Source organism: Mirounga leonina, unplaced genomic scaffold, assembly GCF_011800145.1.
Source record: "Mirounga leonina isolate KUSES-001 unplaced genomic scaffold, KU_Mleo_1.0 Mir_153, whole genome shotgun sequence".
Lineage (NCBI taxonomy): Eukaryota > Metazoa > Chordata > Mammalia > Carnivora > Phocidae > Mirounga > Mirounga leonina.
The window spans coordinates 7,205,028-7,218,100 of NW_023270387.1; the positions used below are offsets into that span (position 1 = coordinate 7,205,028).

A 13,073-nucleotide genomic window follows, 5' to 3' on the forward strand; every position below is an offset into this window, starting at 1 on the left:
ATCAATGGAACAGAATAGAGAGCCCACAAATGGACCCTCAACTCTATGATCAACTAATCTTTGACAAAGCAGGAAAGAATGTCCAATGGAGAAGACAGTCTCTTCAACAAACAGTGTTGGGAAAATTGGACAGCCACATGCAGAAGAATGAAACTGGACCCTTTCCTTACACCACACACAAAAATAGACTCCAAATGGATGAAAGACCTAAATGTGAGGCAGGAGTCCATCAAAATCCTAAAGGAGAACACAGGCAGCAACCTCTTCGACGTCAGCAACAGCAACTTCTTCCTAGAAATATTGCCAAAGGCAAGGGAAGCAAGGGCAAAAATGAACTCTTGGGACTTCATCAAGATAAAAAGCTTTTGCACAGCAAAAGAAACAGTCAACGAAACCAAAAGACAACCGACAGAATAGAAGATATTTGTGAATGACATATTAGATAAAGGGCTAGTATCCAAAATCTATAAAGAACTTATCAAACTCAACACCCAAAGAACAAATGATCCAATCAAGAAATGGGCAGAAGACATTAACAAACATTTTTCCAAAGATGACATCCAAATGGCCTAAAATGCAGCACAAAGTAGGCACTTCATAAAGGTCTACTTTAGGGGCGCCTGGGTGGCTCAGTCGGTTAAGCGTCTGCCTTCGGGTCCTGGGATCGAGTCCCACATCCAGCTCCTTGCTCGGCGGGGAGCCTGCTTCTCCCTCTCCCTCTGCTGCTCCCCCTGCCTGTGCTCTCCTGCCCTCTCTCTCTGTCAAATAAGTAAATAAAATCTTTAATAAAAAAAAAAAAAGAAAAAAAGAAAGGTCTACTTTAATTGACGAAAAAGGCACCTGGAGTAGTAGAAACAGTATGAAGTTGGAATTCAGAAAATAAGTTCTGCCCTTGTGTTACGGTCTGCGAGCAAGTCTGTTTAATACCTCTGACCACTAAACTAAATAGTTTCCTAGGTCTTTTCTAGCTTTGAAAAGTGAGGCTTCTAATGAGTCAGAATAAAACATAGGTTTTTTTTTTTTTTCTATTTCTTCTCTTAGAAATATTATTTCCAATCCTCTTGGAATTAGAATGATCAACCAATTTGCGGGTTTATAGCAATCTCAGTGACTTCCTCTTTTAGTCACCCATTTGCAAATTATTCTCCCCACTGCTCAAGAGCATCTCCCCACCATGACAGCCAGATGTAAGGAATTAGAATAACCCTTAAATAAGGTAATTATTTAATAAACTCTAAAGTTATTACTCTACTTAGAATAACAAAACTAATGGCTGCTTCTACTAGTTGTCAGGAAAGCAGGTATTAATTTTAGTTTTACAAATAGTATATATTTCATATTACATCCCCCACCAACTTCTGCTTAGGAAGGAAAAAAACATCTTATTTTGCTCAATTCCTTTTTTCTTCTGTTCTTCCTACTCTTTGTTGTTTGAAAGTAGCATATCCTAGAGTTATTTACTATAAACCACTCTCGAAATCCAACATATCCTTTCTATACACTGCAGCATTTTGGTTACATTCTGCATAGAAAGTAGGTTCTTACCAAGGTGTTACCAAAAACCAACCCACTTCTATGTGTTATGTATTTTTTTAATATACTAAAATAAAATCTAGAGATTGAGTTCCAAAAGAGTTTATTATAGTCAGAATAGCTTAAAATGCCTTAAAGTATTCAGATGCCTTAAAGTACTTAAATATCCAAAAGGCATCAAATAGAATGGCTTTTGTTTAAATGCTAGCAAGTATTGAAAATGTGTATTTACGGAACCCTGACGTAAGAGGAATAAATTTTTATATTCATTTCCGACCATAAGTAAGGCTGCACATGAAAACAGCTGTGTGTTTAAGCAAATGAAAGAGAAACTAGCACATGAGTGTTGGCGTGTGCCTCAGTTAAACATGTTTATGATGTGATCCCATTACGTATTACTGTGACAAATAAGTGTAATTATCCTACAAGACAAACGAGATTTCCCAGCAGTGAGGAAATATCAGACAAAGAGGAACAACGGTGAACGCCACGTCAAAAGGAAACCGCTACCTTTCTGGGCTTTCACCGTCTGCTCTTCAATTTGCCGCAGCCGCTCCATCAGCTCCTCCTTTTCCCGCTCTATCCTTTCCTTCTCCTTTTCTGCTATCTCCCTCTTCTTCTTTTCATTCTCTAGTTGTGCCCTGAAGAGGAATTAGAATTGTTCTGTTACAAATGGATACATAGAAATATTTACGCGAAATCCAAGTACTGTGAGTCCACTAAGAAGAAACTAAGTATAAATCTTTTAAGAATCTTCATTATATTCAGCTGGGTTTCAAAAAAAAAAAACCACACAACCCATCCAGTTAAAAATATAGGACTGCCCTGTTACATGCACGTACACTAGAATACAATGCATTTCTTTTTGTGAGGTCATGGAAAATGTAGTCCAGGATTATTTCAAAAGTTAAAAGGGGTGCTTGGGAGGATCAGCTGGTTTGGCATCTGCCTTCGGCTCAGGTCATGATCCCATGGTTCTGGGATGGAGTCCCGCATTGGGCTCCCTGCTCAGAGTCGAGTCTGCTTTTCCCTCTCCTTCTGCCCCTCCCCCAAGTTATGCTCTCTCTCAAAATAAATAAAATCTTAAAAAAAAAAAACCAGAAACAAAAAAGATATTAAAAACTTAGACATTTTGGAAAGATTTTCAAGGGACAAATTTATAAAACAGCTAGAAAGTAAAACTGTCAAATGCATCCCTTGTGTGCAAAGCACGTTTTTTATGCAGATTGAATGCGGGAATAAATAAGGAGATTTATCACTTGCATACTCGATGAATTCTGACAATAAATTACAGGCCAGCACAAAAGCAGTTAACTGCACAGTTCCCACTGAGCGAAATAAGAAAGGCTTGAAAGGCAGCACACAAGCTTATTTTACTTTAGACAGTTTAAGTAAGATAACCTGGGAGGGCAACAATTTTCAATCACTAACGTGAATTAACACACTTTTTTTTATTTTTAAAGATTTTATTTATTTATTTGACGGAGAGAGAGAGAGTGAGAGTGAGAGCAGGAACACAAGCAGGGGGAGTGGGAGAGGGAGAGCAGGCTTCCCACTGAGCAGAGAGCCCGATGCGGGACTTGATCCCAGGACCCTGGGATCATGACCTGAGTGAGCAGAGCAGACGCTTAATGGTTGAGCCACCCAGGTGCCCCAAATTAACACATTTTTAATTCCTAAGGTAGTACCAATTTAATCTAATATACAAATGGCAAATCAGTTTTATCTCCTTTGACAACTCCATTAGAATGACAGTAGGTGTTGAATGCTGCTTAAGACAGATCATCCTGAGACCACCTCTCTCACTCAGCTGGATCTGCCAGGGGCCTAATGAAACCCCTTCTTTTAAATATAGCCAGAACTCTCATCACACAACTACCAAGAGCCTACCACTGGTCAGACTCTATGCTGAAGGCCAGAAATATAAACGAATAAGAATTAGATGAAGCACTACCAGATAATATTGTCTATTTCATAAATTTAATCAATATTCAATATTCCCATTATTTTAATGGGAATAATTTTCTTTTTTAGTTTAAAAAAATCAATTATGATTTCATGTCTGATACTTATCTGAATACATGTAAATATTCCCAAAAAAGACATCATTGCCATCTGAATTTCAGGCATAAAACCATGTACTATAAGCATAAATAGCATATTAATGAACTCAATTCTCTGGACTAACATGCAGAGAATATTTTAGAATACCTTACTTTTTAAAGAATATCAGATGAACCCAATTATATTTTTCTTCACTGAAAATTAAAAGCTAACTTATATTCAGCTTCTATTCAGACTATGCATTAAAATAATATTAAGGGGCGCCTGCGTGGCTCAGTTGGTTAAGCGACTGCCTTCGGCTCAGGTCATGATCCTGGAGTCCCAGGATCGAGTCCCGCATGGGTCTCCCTGCTCGGCGGGAAGCCTGCTTCAACCTCTGACCCTCCCCCCTCTCGTGTTCTCTCTCATTCTCTCTCTCTCTTGCTCTCAAATAAATAAAATGTTTAAAAATATATATATTAAGAATTATTATACTAGGTACCATTTATTAAACACCAGGTACTTTACTGAATGTTTGTATACCACTATCATTATTTCTCACAAATCTTTGCATCCTTGAAGCTGGGTCCTAATGATACAGGCAGCCAGCCATGACCCATCTCATAGCTAAGCTACAACTGGTATATGGGTATCTGACTCTAAATTGTCTCCATTTTTAAACTTGGTAACAATTCTGGCTATACAGAACATGTTCAGGAATTACACAATGAGTTATCATTCAACTTGGATGTAAATAACTTAGAACACAGCCTATAGAGACCAACAACCCATGGAATATGTCGTTTTCATTGCCGAAAACCCAGTTATGGGAGTTAAGGGGACAGTGTATGACCACATATACCAAGGTACTGTAGGGAAAGAGGTCCCTTGCTGCCCCTTCCCAGCTACTGTTCTTGCCTAAGAGCTTCCAGCAGCACAGGCAGCACACCTCTGAGCATTCCCCCAAGTATCTTTGCTGGCTACTTTGCCAATGGGCTTGACCAAAACTGTTTCCACACATATAGTTGTCATTTTTCTCTTTCCGACCTGTAAAGCAGGGAATAAATGAAGACTTGGCATGCCATTTCTGAAAGACCTGCCAAATCCCTATGTGGCTACATTAATATAAAACATCCTCTAGGCATTCAAATGAATTAAAGTTACTAAATTCCTACAGTGTACAAGGCAGTCAATAAATGTTTGCTAATGAAACACTGTAAAATTTTTCCAAGACAGAAACCATGGGATGGTTACTGTGTGAGCAAAGAAACTTAAAGTCTTCCACTTTCATCTAGGCTTTAGAGTAACTCAAATACAGTACCATCACCAAATGGTACTTCTTAATCATACTACATATACTAGAAGCCATACAGCACTCTCCTCTATGTGTGAGAAATAAAGAACAAATGGACAAATGTATTTAAGAATGTAAATAATATATCAACACTACAGATAAGAAGAACAGGTAGGGGACATTTTATGGAATGATGAGTATGAGATACGATTTTTTAAACTCATGACAGGACATCTTAGAGATAGGCCAGGAGAGGAAAGGAAGAGAGAAAGAAAGAGAGGGTGAGGGTAAGGGTGAGAGTGCATGAAAAGAAGGAAAAAAATTATTGTCTTTGAGAGAGAGAGATGGAAAAGCTTCGATGGGTATGAATATATAGAAAGTAAAGCACAATAAAGAGCTACTTAAAAAGGCACGTAAGACTAGAACCACAATGTGATCCTAAGCCACAGGAGAGCAGTGAAAAATGAGAGAGCCCAGTCAATCCAACTTAGTGTCTTTAATTGGTCAGGAATTACTGGAAAGTCTCATACCTATATAAAAAATGTCTGGTGATGCAGTAAACTTCTCTAAGGCACAGTCTCTAAGGCAGACCACCTGAGGAGAGCTATCTAAATTAGACAGAACATTTAAGAAAAAGCAACAACAACAAAAACACCACATTACTAAACACAAACACTATGTGGTGTAAGTAAAATTTTATCTAGCAGAGGATCTATTTAATTCTTAGATTCAAATCATGTTATTTCTAGTACATTTGAAATATTTAAGTTTATATATGTTTAGAGCTCCTCAGTTTTGTTTTCTTTACGGCCTACTCTATTTCTTAGATGATTGTTATTCTACACTACAAAGATCTCCTCAATAAAAGTTAACTTTAAGCTGGTCTCTAAATTATTTCAAATAAAATATTAAGTCCCAATCAATCTAAATCAAATTTGGGAATTATGCTACTGGACCCAGTAATTTCATTCACTATCACTTTCATTCACTATCTTTCCATTTCAAAAACTCTCTAATATATATTTAATAGTATCTTTTTTCAAAAGTCTAAGTGAACCACGATTAAAAAAAAAAAAAACAAATCAGTGTCACTGGCCGGGGTACTGGTGTTGCTCTGTACAGTGGCTTTTCACATGAGTTCTCCAGTGTCACTGACACTGTTTTAAAGCAAAATATTCAGCAGGGCACCTGGGTGGCTCAGTCAGCTGAGCGTCCAACTCTTGATTTCAGCTCAGGTCATGATTGTGAGATCAAGCCCCACATCAGGCTCCACGCTTATGCTTGTTCCTCTCCCTCCCCTGCTTGTGCGTGTGCATGCTCTCTCTCAGATAAACAAATAAAATCTTTTTTAAAAAAATAAATAAAAATAAAGCAGAATTTTTATTCAAGCAATTCTTACCCTGAAAAATTAAGAAGTACAAGTCACAAGCAGAGCAAGCCTGAAAAATTCCAAACTACTACAGTACCCAAACCAATGTCAATTAGTGAAAAGCAAGCATATTTAAAAAATTAAAAAAGCACATCTATGAATTCATGAAAAGCTACTTTCTAGGAAATACCAAAGATTTCCAATTTGAAAAGCATACGTACTCATTTTAAGAGTATAAGGATAATTACTCATTCAATTATAATACAATTAAAACAATGTAAAAATGTAAACTCAGAGTAGGTTAAAGAATCAGCATTCTTAAATTTTAAACCACCTACTCAATTAAGAATCAAAACCTTAAATTCCATACCTTTCCAACTGCTTCTGATGTTTCTCCTCCCTCGCCTGAGCCTTCATCTGCTGCACTTCAATAGTATCAGGCTTTCTTCTTCGCATGTATAGTTCATGGTTTCCCATACATAAAGCCAAAATGCGTTTATTGATTCTCAGACGAGGTGCATAAAAAACAAAATCCTAAACATAAAGTTTCTAAATTTAAAATCTTCCTGAAGGACAGTCTCTCTCACAATAATCTGTACTAAATTGCAATATGCGGTATGAATTCGAATGTCATATTACACAGTTTAGAAATCATAAAATCTCCTAATTCCTAGTAAGTATGCTATATTTGCCCATAACTGTGAAGGTTACCAACAAACAAGTGTTTTTAACTGCTCCTTAGGAATGGTGATTATTTTCAATCACCTCCAATAAAACATCATCCACCTTACAGCTGAATCTCAATGAAAGTAACACTAATATTCACATGTTATAAAAAGATCAAAACCTTGTATTTTTAATAATTCATTATTTTATCAGCAGGAAAGTTAAACTATGGAAAGGGAGTGTTTCTCAGGAGCAAATCAATAAATGAACAATGCCACTATTCAAATGGTATCACAGCAAAGTGACAGAAATTTAAAAAGAGTTAATAGAGAAAACATTTATAAAACAATTTTACTTACAGGTGCCTTTTTGTCGATCGGCTTTATAACAAATTTTTTGTCATTAAATGAAATATTTCTGATTTCACTCCAAGGAAAACCAATTTTTGGTGTTAACCTTAAAAAATGAGAGCATTCCTTTAATTAAAAGCAAAAAACAAAACATATAATGTGTAACATTTTGGGGCCAAATTAGCTGAATGACCAACCTTAAGAGTGCCAGACTTTCAAATGCATTAGCTTACTTATACTATTGACATTATTATCTTTTAAGGGAAAATTTGATCAATTAAGCCACATAAAACAGAATTAACTATCAAAAAATTTCATAATGTGTCATGAGCCTTGAAAACACTATACTTATTTCCTTAAAATTACCTAGAAAACACTAGCAACCTAGAGTGTAGAACTGAGCTTCTTGGGGTGTTGTACGAGCTCTACTTAGATTCAAGCTACTACAACTATTAGTTTAAATATGTTTAAGAAGGGGGGGAAGAAGTCTTCATAAGTTTTCATGTGAATTATGGACATGTTACTAAATATAAAAAAAATTTATTTCCTTTCTCTGTTTAGTTTAAAAATGTATTTGTGAGTAACATTAAAAACACTAATTCTCAATATCTTTAAAAGGGTTAATTTTATGGTATGTGAGTTATATCTCAACAGAAAAAAATTTAGACATTCACATACACAAATGTTTGGATAAATGGTAGAGCTAGATTTCCAACTCTAAGAAATACAAGTTACCCCCATTTTGCCACACTGCACACAAAGATTCAAGGAATCAGACTGCAACAGTAATTTTGTTTCTGCTTTTCGTGTATTTTACTGTTTCAGACTACCCATCAAATGTGTCACTATTATCTAATAGTAAGTGTGCAAAATGATTATGATACTCACGCTGGCCAAAAGGGATCTTTCTAGTCAGTCTTCTGAGAATAGAGTACGAATTTCTACCTATTGAAAGTCCTTTTAATTCTTCAGGAGATTACGAACTGCAGCACAGCAAATAATTTTTCTACATAAAACTTCCTTTACTCAATATCCATGCGTTATACTGCCCTCTAATGGCGATTCAAATGTCAACGTTACCTGCTTAAAAAGGAGGCTGGCTGCTGGACCATAGTATTTTTAAGGTAATGCTGTACTACATTTACATGTTACTTTGAAAATTCTAAATTTCCTCATACAATTCTCACAACAATCTTGTAAGGTAAGCTTGGCAGTTGTATGAATTTCAGAGAGTTAATAACTTGACCAGGATCATAAAGGTAATTAGTAGCAGAGCTGGTAAAAGAACCTAAGCTTTTAAAGTTGTACCCTATTTTGATTTTTTAAAAAATCTTTTGGAGGGGCGCCTGGGTGGTTCAGTTGGTTAAGCGACTGCCTTCAGCTCGGGTCATGATCCTGGAGTCCCGGGATCGAGTCCCACATCGGGCTCCCTGCTCAGCGGGGGTTCTGCTTCTCCCTCTGACCCTCTTCCCTCTCGTCTCTCTGTCTCTCATTCTCTCTCTCTCAAATAAATAAAATCTTTTAAAAAACTAAAATAAATTAAAAAATTAAAAAATAAATAAAAAATCTTTTGGAAATATAATAGATTTTAATTATTTTTTTTAAAATGAACCAGTACAGATAAGACCAAAATCCCCTTTGTCTACAATCTCCTGTATCAGTCCCTCCCATTCTGAGCTAACCCCCTCTCTTTCATATTCCCCATCTTTATCTGTAACCGTATCTATAATGGGTACTCTCATGGAAATTAATTCAGTAATTTTTTAAAGAAAGAAAAGGGAAAAAAAAATTGGCCCACAAAAATTAGTCTCAAAGTCTTTTTCGCTTTTCAAAAACTTCAAAATATTCTCTTCTGAATGATACAGCATTTTAACTCGCTTTGTAAATAAATACGTATCAGAGTAAAATAATTAAAACGGTCTCTTTTGGACTTAGTATGTAGTGTTAGAAATGTGTATCTTATTAGATATTTGTAACAATGAAACTAAAATTCTAGAATTTTAGAATAAAGAGAAATGCCTTACAAGAAGGCATTACTGGCATGGACTTAAACGCTTATGTGGTATAGCAAATAAAGAAAATATAAAGCAATTGTAGCTATCATTCCTATAAGTATTATAAGAGTCTGACATACTCTGTATTAATATAAAAATTAATACCTTATCAGTTTCAAAACAAAATTACACTGTTCACTATGCTTAACACAGTGATATTTTACTTTACTGATGTCTGAAAATATTCAAAACAATTCCTATGTCTTTAAAAAGTTACAAAAATATAATAAATCATACATCTATTAATTTCATCGTCTCATTGTTCTTGATTTCTTATATATGTTCGTTTCAATTTCACCTTATATGCCAGGCGTAACATTTAAGGAATCATTCTTCACCTTTTATAAAGGGAACAAGTTTTAATTAATTTACTAGACAGAACTCACAAGAGATCAAATAAAAGTGAATCATCCTGATAAATACAATAAGCAGCAGAAAGCTAAAGCTACAAAATGGAGACATGACATCTAAAAGTCTACGTGGCATTAACTAATCTTTTAAGGAAGGGAAAAAAAAAAAAGCAGTTAGGGTAATCAAGCCAAGAAAGAACTTTTACAAACACAGCATAAGATTAAAGCCATACAGATCACTGGTTAATGACCAGCTCACTATGCAACTAATTTACTCACTTGTCATCATGCTCATAAATATTCAGACCCAAAGCATCAACGCCTAGCCACAATTCGGTTCCCTTTTTATTTTTTATTTCAAAATAGTTGACTCCATACATTTCTAGATCTTGGGCAATCTTCAGGTATTCCATCATAGAATCCTCCCTGTTAAAATAAAGCTTACTGTAATATCCTTAGGTAAAAGTAATACCAAACAAATTACAAAAATACTTTGGATTAAAATTTAGTGCTTTAATTTATTCATGTAAGTCTAATGATCTTTGGGGGATAATCTGATGTACTAGTGTTATGAAATAAAAATACTTTAATTTGATGAAAAACACTAAGAAAATAGCCACCCAAATACCTCAGCATTCCTCTGTGTTCTTCATGCCAGTTCTGTATTCTTTCTTCCCACTGTTCTTTTGTCAGTTTGTGTTGTTCCAAAACACTGTAAGAAAAAAAAAATCTAGGGCGCCTGGGTGGCTCAGTTGGTTAAGCGACTGCCTTCGGCTCAGGTCATGATCCTGGAGTCCCTGGATCGAGTCCCGCATCGGGCTTCCTGCTCGGCAGGGAGTCTGCTTCTCCCTCTGACCCTCCCCCCTCTCATGCTCTCTGTCTCTCATTCTCTCTCTCTCAAATAAATAAATAAAAAATATTAAAAAAAAAAATCTATGAAAAGGTTTCTATGATTCAAACTTAATATTCATTTAAAAGTACAGAATCATTCAATACCTTAACTGTAATGGCTGTCATAAAAACCTATATACATGATAAAATTGCATAGAACTAATATATACATGCACATACACAAATGACTGCATATAAAACAGATGAAATCTGAATCAGGCTGACGGACTGTATCAATATCTTGGTTGTGATACAGTACTAGTTATGCAAGATGTTACCATTAGGGAAGGCTGGGAGAAGGACACACAGAATCCCTCTATTTTATAATTGCATGTGAAGCTATAATTATCTCAAAATAGAAAGTTTCTAGGATCCTGAAATTATTTTAAATAATACATGTTATTAAGACAGTTATATAGTTTATGGGAATTCAATTGTTTCAAACGAATAAGCTACTGGACCAAAAAAAGGAAAATGACTTTCTCATTATTAATAGAAAAAATTAGAGAAGAGAGTGAAAATCAAAATTCTTGGGCCTTAATTTCTTCTTTTACATTATGTATTTACTTTTCTTGGTGGTAAATTTAATTTTCTTATTTCTATAGGCAAATACTTTATATAAAATTATACAAGTGGAAAGTTACACTTTTTACCACCCCATATCCTCCAAGTAATCTTTTATTAGTTTCTCTTTTATCCTTCCAGAGTTCCTTATGCAAATGTAAGCAAACATATTTTCTCTACTACTGATATTTTACACCAAATCAGCAAATTCAACATACACACAATTTACTTGCTCTACACACTACAGATTATTTATTTCTCTTCTCTTTGGGTCATATAATGATAATTATACATTTTTCTTTACTGGTGAATCCTCAGATCCTACTTTACTAATAGCAAAAGCTGTGGCATTAGAATATTATTGCTTATGGGGCACTTGGGTGGCTCAGTCGGTTAAGCATCTGTCTTCGGCTCAAGTCACAATCCCAGGGTCCTGGGATCAAGCCCCATGTCGGGTTCCCAGCTCAGCGGGGAGCCTGCTTCTCCCTCTCCTTCCAGATCGTGTACTCTCTCGTTATCTCTGTGTCTCACAAATAAATAAAATCTTTAAAAAATATATTATTGTTTAGCTGTATAAAATTTTACATGAAACCTAGGAATGTCTTGGCAGTATAAGGGAATCTCAGAACATAATCTTTCCTTGCACAAGTTACTATTTAGAATGGATTCCTTAATGAGGTCTCAGAGACACCATTATGTTATTACTATGCCCTGTTCCTTTCTCGGTGTATCCTCTTTTAAGCTCTTGGCTTTTTTGGGAGAAGAGTTTTGTCTTCCCCCTTAGAGCACTTAAGTTTCCACGTTTTTCTTGCCTTTATACTTTTTCTTGCTGCCTGGCCTGGGCTGCTCACCAAAAGGAATGCAATCAGCCTTAAGGGCATAATGAGTGCAGCCAATTGCTGGTACCATGGTATTAACTAAATCTGAAGGTATGGGTTAAATTGGATGCCACTAAGATATATGTTCTAGCTTTTTATATCCTATATTTCAAACCTCATTTGTTTGCATTTTACATAATGTACTATTAATCTGCATGACTTGTTTGCAGGCATTCAAAAATTCCTACCCTCTCTTTCTTCTGTCCAGAAAAAGGAGTCCTTTGTGCCTAAGGCTAATCTATTCAACTTGGCTTTAAATCTATCTACGCCTTTAAAGGACTTCTCCCCTCACTTTCTCAGGATCTATACTCCAACATTTATGACAGGGGACATATTTATTGTCCCTTGCATACATGTATATATATTATCATATCTACTTCTTTATGTTACAGAGAGCAAAGGACCACATCCATGTTTCTTGCCATTATATGCCCAGTGCCAGTACTTAAAAGGTACTCAAATATTTTCAGAGAAAATAAAGGAATTAAATCAGTTCTTTCCCATCTTTTAAAGAACATGTCTATGAACTCATGGTTCCCCAGTTTGTTTTTTTTCTTTTTCACAATCACAACCAAACTTCTTTCGAGAGCTATCCATATTCACTATCTTTCATTTCCAAACCTCACGTCCACTGCCCCGAGTCCACCACAATCTGGCTGCAATCACCAACACCATACTGAAGCTGCTTTTACTAAGGTCACTACCAATCTCCTTATTGTTAAACCCAACAGACACATTACTTCTCCCTCATACTCAACCTCTTTGTTACTATTTGACGCTGCTGATCAGTTTCTCCTTAAAGCTTCCTTGTACCTTGGCTTCCATGATTAACAGTACTCTGGTATTATTCTTGACTCTCTGGCCATTTTTTCTCAGTTTGCTTTACAGGAAGTCTCTTCCCCTGCGCTTAAAAATTAAGTTCCAACAAGATCTGTCCAGGCCTTTTGCTCATTCTGTATGTACTTTCAGGTCCATCGCTTTCATTCCCTTGGGATAATTATCTATTTGCTGCTTATTCCCAAAACTGTATCTATAGTTCAGACTGCTCTCCAAGATCCAGATCCACACCTACAAGTGAATA

At 35.8% G+C, this 13,073-nt stretch overlaps 1 protein-coding gene across 4 annotated transcripts in view; it reads right to left on the reverse strand.

Moving 5' to 3' along the window:
- RDX (radixin) overlaps positions 1 to 13,073 on the reverse strand; it is a 90,559-nt gene that overhangs the window by 43,131 nt on the left and 34,355 nt on the right. For all 4 annotated transcript variants that reach the window (XM_035008887.1, XM_035008885.1, XM_035008883.1 and 1 more), the window contains 5 exons: positions 10,288 to 10,371; positions 9,939 to 10,085; positions 7,265 to 7,361; positions 6,610 to 6,773; positions 2,044 to 2,174 (listed from right to left, as the gene is read on the reverse strand). In XM_035008887.1, coding sequence (XP_034864778.1) covers positions 2,044 to 2,174; positions 6,610 to 6,773; positions 7,265 to 7,361; positions 9,939 to 10,085; positions 10,288 to 10,371 — 623 coding nt within the window. The remainder of the gene's footprint in view (positions 1 to 2,043; positions 2,175 to 6,609; positions 6,774 to 7,264; positions 7,362 to 9,938; positions 10,086 to 10,287; positions 10,372 to 13,073) is intronic.